The sequence below is a fragment of the Vicugna pacos genome, chromosome 13 (genome assembly GCF_048564905.1).
Source record: "Vicugna pacos chromosome 13, VicPac4, whole genome shotgun sequence".
Taxonomy (NCBI): Eukaryota; Metazoa; Chordata; class Mammalia; order Artiodactyla; family Camelidae; genus Vicugna; species Vicugna pacos.
In genome coordinates, this window is record NC_132999.1 from 34975560 (window position 1) to 34988845 (window position 13286).

At 45.6% G+C, this 13286-nt stretch overlaps 1 protein-coding gene across 3 annotated transcripts in view; it reads left to right on the forward strand.

Annotated features, from left to right (window-relative positions):
- The window catches only part of EIF2B3 (eukaryotic translation initiation factor 2B subunit gamma), a 105180-nt gene extending 96048 nt beyond the window's left edge, over positions 1–9132 (forward strand). For all 3 annotated transcript variants that reach the window (XM_006200404.4, XM_072974555.1, XM_072974554.1), the window contains exons 11-12: positions 1483–1586; positions 8910–9132. In XM_006200404.4, coding sequence (XP_006200466.1) covers positions 1483–1586; positions 8910–8962 — 157 coding nt within the window. In that variant the 3' untranslated portion in view covers positions 8963–9132. The remainder of the gene's footprint in view (positions 1–1482; positions 1587–8909) is intronic.
- Positions 9133–13286: the final 4154 nt, after the last annotated feature.

A 13286-nucleotide genomic window follows, 5' to 3' on the forward strand; every position in this document is an offset into this window, starting at 1 on the left:
TCGTGAGTTTGAGCCAAAAAAAAAACTCATACTATCTCTGCCCATCTCTAGCCTATAACACAGAGGGACTGTGGCTTTGGCCTTTTGCTGGTTTCCCAAAAGCTTTAACCTGCTAGAAAGAATAGAGATAAAGAGGTCTCTGGAATACCATAAAGTGCTAGAATCCCCTTTTTGCATTTTACTGAAGTTTGACATTTGGGAAGAATTTTTTTAATGGCCTGTGCAAGGTAGTGTCAGTCCTTGGAATGGCCTCTTTCCCATCCCCCATGCCTCCTGTGTTGCTTGAGGATTTTTCCTTCATTGGTGTTTTGTTTGGTTTTGTTTCATTTAACTGGATACTCACACCCTTCCTGCTCACCTCCTTCTCCCCTCCAGCTGCCCACTTCTGACTCTTTAGGGTAGTGAATATTTCCTTGTTAGGACAGAGCTCCTTTCACAGAGCCATCTTGACTCAGAAAAACAACTCAGTAGTCCAAGCTTCTCCCGACTTTTCTCCCCTTAATTTCTTTGTTTGGCATTAGGATTAAATGTATGGATTCTGGAGACAGGCAGACCTAGTTTTGAAACTGCTGCCTGGAAGTTATGTGGTTTTAGGTAAATGGTTTTACTTCTCTAAATCTGTTATCTCATCTGCAAAACATGGTTGTTATTTTTACTGCATCAGAGATAAAAATTATATTTCCAGAATCATCTAGGAATGTTCCAGATGGTTTTTCTGATGAAATGGCTAGATTTGCAAGTCACTCCTGTAATGTACATAGAATATTTAGTACAGTGCCTGGCCTGTAGTAGGTGTACAGTAAATGCTAGTGAAGATTTTCAAAAGGAACTTCCCCCTACCCACCAGTCCTCAGAAGCCAAGAAGATGCTTTTTAAACACACTGAAATGCTAAGAGCCAGCAATGCTACTTTTGAGAGTATGGCTTTAGGGTCTAGAGTAGTCTTTTACTTAGCATGGAGTTGGTTTTAAAAACACTGGTTTCTCTAAACAAGTATGGTTTTGATTAACAGGGTCTGTGGTGAGAGCTATGGGGCACCCATTGTTTCCATAGCTGATGTCCTAAGACGATTCATGGGATTTAAGCCTCAAATGAATTTTGGTATATATTCCCAGATGAGAAACAGGAGTAATGGGTCAGCCCCAGGGACCAGCGCCAGCTTCTATCCCCAGAGCAGAGGAAGAGAGATTGGATGGAATTTAGACCTCCAGGCCTAGAGTGCCTAAAGAACTGAAATCAAACTGTTTACTCTTTTCAGGCTTTGGGGGAGTGTCATTATGAACATATATAAATTCTGGACTTCTCTAAAGCCCAGTCCTCCCTTGGCCCAGCTGAGCCATTCTGTCTTCTAGTGATAAGCATGTAGCCATTAACTGGAATGGCCAGCTATTCCTAACCTATGGAGGAGCCAGAACCCCTAACCCGTAGTGATGAGGATGGTGATAAGAGCTGTGGGCACTCTAACTTGGCTCCTGTGTTACAGAAGCAACATCCAGGGCAGCGTCATCTGCAACAATGCTGTAATCGAGAAAGGAGCAGACATCAAGGACTGCCTAATTGGAAATGGCCAGCGGATTGAAGCCAAAGGTAAATCAGAACCCAAATTAAAATCACAGATATCAGTTTTTAGGAGTCACACTAGCACAGATAATGCTTACTTGGTGAGAATTGGGGATCAAGCATATGCATACACTGCAGGTAAGAACATAAACTGATAAAGCCATTTTAGGAGGGGGATTGACACCACTGTCAAATTTTTTGACTTTGACTTCTATTTTTAGGAATTTTTCTCATCTATATTTATGCAGCCTTACTATCAAATTTAAAACATAGCAGAAAGTTTGAAAGACTCAGACTGGCACCAATACTTTACAGTGGCTGTTAGGCATGAGAGAGAAGGGCTCTGGAACTAGCTCTGGCCTCCTGCAGTCCTTGAGTGCCTCATCTAAGTTGATATTTAAGGGAGGTAGTCCCGTAGATTTTTAGCCTGAAAGAAGGTTAGCTTCTTCAGAAGCCATTCTCCCAGAGTCATTCTCAACTGCTTAGACATGGTGCTTTGAGATTTTTCTTAAACATAAAATAGGGTTGGGTAGGGGAGGTGCTGAAGGAACTAACCCCACCAATTCTGAATTGGTAGAAGCCACATCATTTTTCTTCTCAGTAAGCAGAGGCCTTCTTCAGTTTTTTCTCCTTCCCTTTTTTAAGTCATATACCTCCCTTGTGAGCTTTAGACTCAAAACGACCTGGGTTCAGATCTCAGCTCTGCAACTCACTGGATGTGTACCAGGTTAGGTTTTTAATTTCTAGACCTCAGATTTTTGAAACCAGAAAACTTGAGACAATAAGTACCTATCTCAGAGTGTAGTTGTGAGAATTAGATAGAGTTAAATGTTGTGAGAAGTACACACAACTCCTGGGGCACACCAAGGGACCTAGCACTCCAGTACACACCGTGCTGTTGTGTCTGTACCTTTGCACACTCTCCCTCTCTGGAGTTCTTGATGACTCTGCCCAAGTGTTTTCTCTGTAGAATCTTCCATGACTCTTCCCATGACTCCCCACAGCCACACTGAGCATTCCTTCCTCCTCTACACCTTCGTCAATACCTTTATTAAAATATGTACACAAGTTACAGCAATTAGATTATCTATGAATCTACCTTCCCTACTAGACTGAGATTCTCAGGCCAAGGATTGGATATTTCAATATGTATCCCTGGCTCTCAGAACAGATCCTAGTTTATAAGTAGATGGTGGGAAGAGGAGAGATGAGTGAATGAATTTTGGATCCATACGGCAAATTTGGGGGCATTTCAGGGCAGAGAATTAGGGTTCCAGGAAAGGCATTTGTGATATGGTTGAAGTTATCATGAGATCTCTTCTGGCTTTTTTCCTAAATTTATGGTGACCACAGGCACCACTGATAAATGAACTGGAAAGATGTGGCCTTGGCCTGAAACCACCCTTCAACCTTATTTCTTCTCTTGAAACTAGATGCAGTTCTTCCTCCTCATTGCCTTTCTTCTCACATTTCAAGTACTTTCTTCCTCTACGTGTGAGAATTGCCATTTCCAGGAAATCTTTCCTGGGTGTCACTAGTTTACCAATGAGATTCTTTGTTATAAGCATCATAAACTAGCTCTGGCTGATTTAAGCTGATAAAGAATTCATTAAAAAGATACTGAGTAGCTCACAGTTCGACGGTGGCTGCAGAATCAAGCTTAGAAAATGTGTTACAGCCAAGATTTATACTTCAAATCATTCTGGTGAGGACTCTGCTGCCATCTTCACTGAACACTGGATATCACAGCTTGCACTGCAACTCCAACCACCCAGCAATCCCAAAGTGGATTCTCTCTGATTCCTACTTCTTTGTATCATTAGTTCCCAGCCCAAAATTTGAAGTTGCTGCATTAATAGATCAAATCTAGGTCATATGCCCATGCCCTAGCTGTAGGGAAGCCTGGCATTTTTATTTAGCATTTTCAGTTCAGCTAGTGGCAGACAGACTCCACCCAGTGTCTCACCAGGGAACCTTTGAGCAGGAGTGTTGGTTAGCAGCAGTGCTCTAGCTACTGGTCCTTTCTGCTTTGATCACGTGCAGGCTGAGGGTATGAGCCTAGGTGAGAGGGCTGGGACACCAGCTTAAACTCCAACACAGGAGGCATGGATGGCACTGCCCTCCAAGAATGCCGTTGGTTTACAGCTATTGTTTACAGCTTTAAAATGTTCTCACATGCACTGTCCTATTGGATTCTCAAAAAAGCCCTCTGAGGTAGGGATTCAATATTGACACATGGTGAAGTGGAAACTGAGACTTTGAAAAGTTGCAATTTACCCAAGGTACATAGCTAGTACATGACAAAACTGGGTCTTTAGCCTGAATTATTGCCAAACAGCCTCCAAAAAGACCAGAGGGAGAAGCCACTCCTGGCTTGCCTAGCAAAATTTGATCAGTAATAACCTTTTTATGTCTTTAGTCCATCTTTCTCAGACCAGTAGGGAAAATGTATCTGGCCTCCATATCCTGGCTTTTTCTGGTCCTGAGGGACCTCAGATCTTAGCTCTTTCTCCTGCTCCACATACCAGTTCACCCAGGCATACCTTGGCTTGCAGAGAAACTTGTTTCTTGAGCGTCTGGGGCCTGTTGGTAGTTCTTAAAAACAGGATTCAGAACCCCAGCCTTTTTTCTGACTCCATGAAAGGCCTTGGAAGGGATCCTCAGAGCTTCAAAAGCAGCTGCTCAGCTGGTCTGTGGGGCTGCTTTCTTATCCTGTCCCCTCCCCTCTCTTCGTTGCATTTCTCTGTCCTTCTTTGTTCTCTTCTATTTGGGTTTGTGGCCCAACACAGTGTTTCTTCCACCTCCTTCCTTTCTCTTTGTCTTTGTAAATTATCTCCTGCTCAGCAAAAAGTAGAAACATCCCCTAGTGGTTTCTTTCAGTCCCTCCTGGAGCCAGGAGCTGCTTCCTTTTGTTGTTTTTACAGGCATATTTGAATGAATGAACTCCATTTGCCACTGCCCTAGAGGGACCCTCCTTTCTTGTGTTGCAGGAGCCTGGAACCTCACAGTTTCTGTTTGTTTTTCCCACTTCCAACGAAGTAATGGTGCTCCTTTTACTTGGCAAGAACCCCTTTTCATTCTGTGTGCAGAATGCATGAATGAGAACTGAATGCCAGATATTGAGGGTTTGAGGCACATCATCTTCCATCAGGGAGGCATAGAGTTGCGCTAGCCAGACCCCTCAGATGTCACAGACTGCAGCGTCTCCTAGGCTTTCTGGCTCTGTTTAACACTGTGTGCCCTCTCCTTAATGGTCCTGAAGGAGAGGTAGCTAGGGAAGTGATCTGGATTTTAAACATTTCTTGCTCTGTCCTCTGTGCTTGAGGGACTAGTGCATCCAGCATAGTAGTCAGTGCCTTCCTGCCACAGGTATTTCTAGCCAGTCACCTGTTCCCATTATCACTTTTCTTTGAGACTAAGCCATACTTAGAAAGCAAATTCCTAGCCGTCAGTGTAGCAATCAATACCTGTTACTGTGAAAGACCCAGACAGACATCATTTGAGGTCCTCACTGGAAAATCAGTGGATGGCAAAATCCCCAGTCAGTGTCCCTCCCATGGAAGGATTTCAGGAAAAAACATTCATCCTCAGAAGTAATGCTGTCTCCTCTCCAAATTCCAGTCATTTGCATGCCACATAGTCACCACATCTATAACAGTCTTCTACACCAAAAATGGAACTAGTGTTGGCCCCTCTGCCCTTAACTAGCACTACTGGGAGAACAAGGCATTTTCTAATGGTTCTGGCTTTACTCGCCCCACCATCATGCTCAGTTAATGAGATTATCTCTGGAAAATATCCTGGCAGCCAAGTTTGACCTCCTGCTCAAGCCAGCCAAAAAGCCATAGCCAACAAAGTCAAAACCTGGGAGATTAATTGGACTTTTCATCTGAGTCTCTTTTTACTGTCACTGAGAGAACTTGGATCTCTCCCCTGTGACCACAGTGATCAGTCTTTGGCCATGAAAGTAGACCTAGTGGGTACCTAGGTCAAGTCCTGGCTAGCAGGAATCCTTCCTTGCTTCCCAAAAGTGCAGCTTATCATGTGTGACTTGTCGCTCCCTTCTATCTCACTGGTTTTTCCTCCAACTTACTTTCCTCCCCTGTACTCTTCCCCTTAGGATCTTTCCCGACCTGATTCCAGTGGCAGAAATTTTCCAGTGTGTTTGTTGGAGTCTACTTCCAACCCTGCCAAGCAGAACTAGTACTGCTTGTTCTTCCTCTTCAGGTTTCTTCCACTTTACTGAATCTCCATGAAAATTCATCTTCCCCCAAAATGCCTGATATAATCTTTCTCCCCTAAATCATGGTGAGCAAGTCTTCTCCCACCCCCAGGCCAACAGCAGACCAGGGGGCAGAGGGGAGAGTAAGGAGGGCAAGCCAGAGAAGGTGCAGGTATTTTATTTGGAGCCTAGCAGAGCAGAAAAAGGACACCTCATTTGCCCCACTGGTCTGGAGCACTGAGGACCAAGAAGAGTATTAAATGAAATTGTAACTGTCTTCAAAACATCCCAGTGTCCCTGGAAACTAGGAAGAGACTGGATGAAAGAAGAGCAAACATCAGAGTCTAGATACAAGCGGAGACCCACTCATGGCAAAGATGAGCTTTTGGACATGCCCTGGCAAGCTAGCCAGGGAAGCATTTCCTTTGTTCTTTTCTGGTCAGTCTTACCTCCAAGGTGGGGCCCAATTGACAGTCACACTCCAGGACCAGCCCCAGCCCTGGGAATTTAGCAGCCTGAACACTGTCTGGGCCTCCCTCCCATTCTTCTCACTGAAGGGAGCAGGTGGCTGTAAAGTATAAAGAGGGGCACCTCCTAGAGCAGGAGTCCGCAGGCCAGACCCAGCACCATTCTGTAACTTCTGTTTAATACTTATCAAGGCTCTTTACATCTATTGAATCCCATGAAACATCTCATGCCCAAAGACATGAAGTAATCTGCTCAAAGTCAAATTAGGATTCAAATCTTTATGGCTCAGAGCTCTCCTTTCCTGCATTGTCACCTTTTATTCTTGCAAGAGATTGCCTCTGTCAAATATAGTGCCATAGCAACAAACTTTGTGAAAGGCCTAGACCTAGGTTTTTCTTCGTCCTAGAGAACTTTAGAGAAATAGGCCTGAAGGTACTCTGGATCCCCAAGCACTCCTGCTGTAATGCACCAGATGTGTCAATTATTATATTCTCTTTGATAAGAGGATCAGAGGCCTTCTATATTTGCTCCTTTTCCTACATCTGTACCCTCACATAAGCCCCCAAACACACACACTTTCAACGAACAATTACCGCCTACTATATTCTAGGCTCTGGTAAGCTGGGGGTATAAAAATGAATAAGACTTGCCTCTTGCTGTCCAGCTACTCATAGTCTATTATAGATGCACAGATGAGTACTATAAAGTTTTGTAGATATGAGGGTAGAAGACTGTCGGGGTTAATTAAGGACATAAAAGAGAAATTGGTCAGTTGGCATAAGGACTGGAAATACCATCTCGAAGGAAGAAATGAAAGGAATTAAAGTTTACCAAATATACAGAAGGGAAGAACGTCTCAAGCAAAGGGGAACCATGTAAGCAAGCATTTGAAGGCAAAAAGCAAGTGCTGGGAACTATGACATCATTTGGAAAATCTAGAATATAGTATACAAGGGAGATATAGCAAGAAACAAAGCTGAAAAGATGGGTGGAACAGAAAACATGTCTGAAATCTAAAGGTCTCCAAAGCTTCCATCAGAAACCCCCTTTCTACTGACAGAGAAGAAGTAGGCTCCAGGCTATGCGCAGTATGAAGAAACCAAAATATCTCATACTATCAGCTTTGGCCCTGTCATCAAGGATCTTGATTTTGCTGCATCAAACCCTTCTGAGGCTGAAGCAGAGCCTCAGGAAAGTCAGAGGTTCTGCCACACCTATCAGGGTCACACCCAAGCCCCCAAATGTGGCAAGAAAGCTGTTGAACCTTTAGAGGCCAAGATAACCTAGAGAGAATCCACTTTTAGCCAGCTGGTCAGCCTTTTCTGTCTGAGCCAACAGAAGACTGAAAACTCTCCTAGCCCCTGTAAGAAGTAGGCAGCATGCCTCTGGTTTCCCCTACCCCTTCCAGACCATTGGTTCACTGCCTCCTTTCTGTAGCTCTTATTCCTTAAAAGCTAACCCTCTTCTTATCTTTCTCCCCATTACTGGTCAGCTTCCAGGGCACTCCCCTAAATATATTGAGGGTTCACAGTCTTCCTCTTTCCTCCTTCTCTTTTTCCAGACATCTTGGACAACTTAAACGTGTTCATCAGTAAACTTGCCAACCCCTCTGCTTCACAATTCCTTGAACCGCTCCACTCTACCAGTCTTCACTTCCTTGCGACTTCAGCTCTCCATTTACATAAGCATACTCTATGCTTGTTATTACCCCAAACGTCTGAAATCTTTCATGTGCCAGTAGGTGTGCTAGACACTAGGGTATGATCATAAATCCACTGCCTCTGCCATTGAGATTCTTACAGTGAAGTGGAAGAGAATGATACAATGATGTAGACAGAGATACATGTTAAGTAGAGTATTTTCACAGAGCAGGAAGTGAACAGTTTGGAAGGGAAGGCGTCATATATAGTGGAGCTGCTTGATTGGGGCATTTAGGGAGGAGGGGAAGAAAAGCATTCTAGGCAGAGGGAACAGCATGTACTAAGGTCTAGAGCTATAAATAGTATGGCTTATAGGTATTAATGGAGAATGATGGAAGATGAAGCTGGAGAGGTAGAGAAGGGTCAGGTCATGGAGGGCCTCGTTGGTTTGGATTTTATAAAAATAATGCCACTATTTATCAAGCACTCAATGATTCTTTACCTCATTGAAACCTCACAACATCCCTATAAACTATGTGGTATTATTTACATATGACATCTCCCTTTCTCCTTCAGATATCTCCATTCAACTGTTTAGTCTCGCTTCTTCTCACTCTTTTCCCCCATTCCCTATCCTCTGGTCACACAACAGTTTTTCACATTCCCCTTTCTTACATCTTTATGTCTTTGCTCATGGTGTTCTGACAGCCTGGAATGCCTTCCCTTTGATTTACTGTCTGAAAAAACCCTATTCATCCTTTAAGAATCAGTTCCAGTTCCCTTCCTATGTGACATCTCCTGAAAGCCAGGTGTGTAGAGAATCAGTCCCCTCCTCCTGTGTGGGAAGGTGTTGGGTCCCATAGTCCTTTTGACAAGTTGTATTCCCAAGAGCTTCTCAAGAGCACAGAGCCACATCAGAGAGGACTAAATGTTTATGAACACAGAATCAGAAGTAATTGGGTTTGAAATGATATCTTTTGCTGCCAATTCTCAAACAGCCTTTTCTTTTTTCTTTTGTAGCCAAACGAGTGAATGAGGTGATCGTGGGGAATGACCAGCTTATGGAGATATGAGTTCTGAGCAAGTCAGATTCCGTCCTCTTGGCCCTCAGAACTACAGATGTTGGCTGGCCCACCTGTTTGACTCTGTATTTATTTTCCAATAAAAGAAGGGCTCACAAAGGCATACTGGAGACTTGGGGAGTAGTCCCACGCTCCACATCAGGTGGGCTCCAGGGATCACAGTGTGTGTTCATGTTGTAGAGACCATCTAGAGCCAGCGTATAGAACAGGATAGTACACAGTGGCCTAGCTCTTGTGCACTAGGTTATCAGGCTGCAGCCATCAAATGGTAAAGCTTCTAGGAGGGCTCCTTTCTGACTGGCTGGCCTAGCCTAGGCCGTAAAAGCATCTCCCACCTGAAAGGACCTGGGCATACTTCAGTCCCTGACCCTAATCAGGCTTTTAGACCCATAGGCCTAGCTGCTGGCATTGCTGCCTCTGCATGTGATGCTCCCTATCTACAGCTGCCAGTTTGGACAGCCTGGCCTCTGAGCTTCAACCGAAGACTTCCTACTCTGCCCCCATACCTGCCACACAGATTCCTGGCCGCTACCACCACCCCACGCCCAGCCTCACCCTCTAACCCCTGCCATTCAATTCCCACCCTTCCAGTCTCTGACCAATTTCTCTAGCTCAACTATTGTCACTTAGAGACCCTTAAAGCAAGCAGGAGGCAGCCCCTGCCCAGCCAACAAGCCTATCCCCAAGGTTCTAGAGGAGGCAAGAACAATAAAAGGAAGCCATGGTTTGAGAGAAGCCAGACTCCTTTTTACCTTCCCTTAGTGAGGTCTGCCCAACCTGGTATGGAAGAGCCAGGAACCAACTACATCGTCATTAGAAATTTTTTCTGACTCTTCTCTAGCTGCACTCCTTTCTATCCTGACTATACAGACTCTCCTGCATCAGATAATTGAGAAATGAGATTTCAATACTCAGAGCTCTTCTGGAGCCCTGTCTACCTTCCCTTTGCCACCCCCACTCTCAAATACATGTACATTCTGCTCTTGCCTCTCCCTACACTGCTTTTACAACCTGCAGGTGTTTGGTGGAAGATGAAAGTGGTTCCTGGGGTGAGATTTCACCCCCTAGAATTATCAAAGTAAAGGTTTCTCTTGATGTGCCCACTGTGGGTGGCAGTAATTATAAAGAGTGATTTGAAATACTGGTTTCTACATTGCTTCAAAAATCTGAAGTCTCTCAAGTTCATTTGAGTGATCTTTCCTGAATCTTAGTTGCTCTCATTGAACTTGTGAGAGACTAGATGAGCATTCCTACCCTGGGGGATCTCCACCTCCACCAGCCTTCTTGGTTGCTCTAGAGTTCCACGTTCCTCCCCCTGGTCAGGACAAGGTTGCTGAAAGTTTGCACTAATCAGACAGGAGCTGAAATGGCCCACAGAATGGCTGAAATCAACAGGACCACAGGGGAGGTGGGAGTAAAGGGGTGTAGTGGTGCCCAAGATGATCTCTTTTGGTAATTATGCTTATTTATTTACTTTTTTAAGAGGAGGTACAGGGGATTGAACCCGCGACCTTGTTCATGCTAAGCATGCAGTCTACCACTATGAGCTATACCCTCCTCCAAGATGATCTCTTTTGGAACTGAAATTAAATTTGTGGGGCTCAGATGATGCTGGAGACAGTTTTGGCCTGATTGGAAGAAGACCTACCTTCTGTAATGTTTGGCTTTGGCCAATCCTGTCTGTCCTTTGTCCCTAAGCTTCCACATCTGCAAAATGGGAAAGTTGGACTTGGTGACATTTAAAAGCCCTTCCTGTTTCTAGATTTTATTCCCCTCTCTCAGAGCTTTCTGACTCTTGGGTTCTGGGTAGCCCAAGAGGCCAGAAGACTGCTCCTTGACCACAGAAAGGGAGTGGAGGTGGATGGGTTTGGAGGGACGGTGAGGTGGGGGAAGAGAAGGGGTTGATTAAACTGTCCCAGAGCCTTCCCATACCCCTTTATGATCTTCCACACTGAGCCCCTGGAACCCTGACAGTAGTAAGGTAGAGGAAAAGCCTCTCTGCCTTCCTTTGCACAAACCCATGAACAGTTCCTGCTCCAAGAGAAGAAAGGAGCTGGAGAAAACAGACAAGGTGAAGTTTCCCCAGGGGAAGGCCTTGCTGAGTTTGAGTCCCAGCTGGGAGCAGCCAGCTCAGGACACTGCTACTATAGTCTCCAACAACTCCAGAACTGGCTAGGTGCCCAAGATGCTTTGGTTTCTCTTCTCTTTGCTCTATTTGTTTGCCAGAAGGCAGGGACAGTTTTCGTTTTCTTTTGGCAGCATCTACAGAGGTTTGAAATCTAGTGAGCAACTGAATGTCCACTGGCCAGCCACCTCTCCATGGGACAGAAGCCAGAAGAGCCAGGCAGGCAGAAGAGTTAACAGAATCTGCCCTTCCTCTCCCAGTGATGCTCCATGAGGGAAGTGGAGGAGAGGAGGAAGGGGGCCTTCAGTGCCAAATCAGGGAGGACTGGGGAGGTGTTGAGGAACAGGGTTCTGAGAACTTGCCAAATCAGACAAAATTTGATGGCTTCTGCTCCACGAACCCCTCCCTCAGTAATACCTCTCCCCTACCTGCTAGCAAGAGCTCCCTGAGCCTGTAAGGGGGCTGACTGCCAAGACTGCCCTCCAAGCTTTTTCCCAAGGCTGGAGGCTGCACTTCTTCCCAGTTCTCCCCATTACTCTTGCTATCCCACTCCCACCTACAGTGGAAAGAACGGGAACTCTGTTTAGTTGGATCTTCAAGAGAAATCTAGTGGTCTGCGCAAGCTAGTTTAGAAGCTGTTTCTAATTCCAGAGAATTGGAAAGAGTACACTTTTTTTAATCCACAGGCATCCCTACACCTAAGGAGGTACTTATGTACCGCCAGGTCTTTGTATGCTGCTTTCTAAATAGTTAAATGTGTCTGAGGAAAGGGGAAGGGGGTGTGGGGAGGACCACCCAGATAGAAGGTCCAGAAAGCTCAGCCCTGATGGCTGGGCAGGAGAACACATTCTGTTGGAGGTCAGGATGACCTGTCCTCAACCTGAGCCATCTGCCACCACCCAGGATGATTGCATCAGGGGCTTTTCTGTCAGGGATAAATGGGGAAATTCTGCTTTGATTCTTATCTTCTCTCCTTCCCCCACCATGAAGGCAAAAAGCCATTCTCTGATCTCTGGTAGCTGCCTCTGGCACTAGAGACTAGGTGATTTTGGCCTAAAGCTGCCTTGAAAGAAGGGGCATGCCTTCCCAGGCTTGGCCCCTAACCATACTGGGTGGTAGTCGGAGGCTGCCAGGGCCTCTGCTTCCCTCCTTCACATTTCAGGGTCATTGATTTTGCCTGGACCGGATAACATATCCAGCCCAAAGCATGGTGAATGAGTAGTTTAGGGAATGCTAGGGAAAGAAGGCCTGCCCTGGCTCCTCCCAGATGGACCCTACCCTGAAGCCAGGCTGGTCACTTTCCCCAAGTGTGTGTGTGTGTGTGTGTGTGTGTGTGTGTGTGTGTGTGTGTGTGTGAGAGAGAGAGAGGCTGGTCACTTTCCCCGTGTGTGTGTGTGTGTGTGTGTGTGTGTGTGAGAGAGAGAGAGAGAGGCTGGTCACTTTCCCCAACTGTGTGTGTGTGTGTGTGTGTGTGTGTGTGTGAGACAGAGAGAGAGAGAGAGGCTGGTCACTTTCCCCAACTGTGTGTGTGTGTGTGTGTGAGGCTGGTCACTTTCCCCAAGTGTGTGTGTGTGTGTGTGACTTGTCCAAGATCTCATAGCAAGTAAGTGAAAGACCTTGAACCTTGTCTTCTTTTAGATTCTGTCACCCTCCCACCTCTCCCATCCAGTTCCTCTCACTTCTGGAAACCTCCCTGAGTATCCCACGTCACAGTGGTTTCCCCTCTGGTCTCTGTGTTCCCTCTTAGGCTATGAACTTCTAAAAAGCAGGTACCCTACAACCCTAAAGCTTAGCAAAGGAGTGGATCCATAAAAGACCTTGAGAAATATTTGTCTCATTAATCAGTAGATTTACTCCTTGGTGATAATGAGTGATTGACTTTTTCCTTTTAGAATTCCTTTGGAGAACTTCTCTGGTTTGGACCCAAAACACATTCCCAGGTCCGGCAGAAGTGGCCTGTTAACCAGGCTATTCCACGGTGAAGCAGGCTGCTTGTAGAGAGAAAAACGAGCTTCTGCTGCCCTTCCTGTTCCCTAGGGTCTGTGGCCTTAACTCGCCCCAGTTGAGCTCAGGTGCACTCAGAAACTCACTTTGCTGGGAAAGAAGAAAGGACACTTTGGAGTTCAGAGCAGCAGAGGGCACTAGGCCCTGGGCTGGAATGGTTGGAACTGCAGACCAGTTTCTCCCACC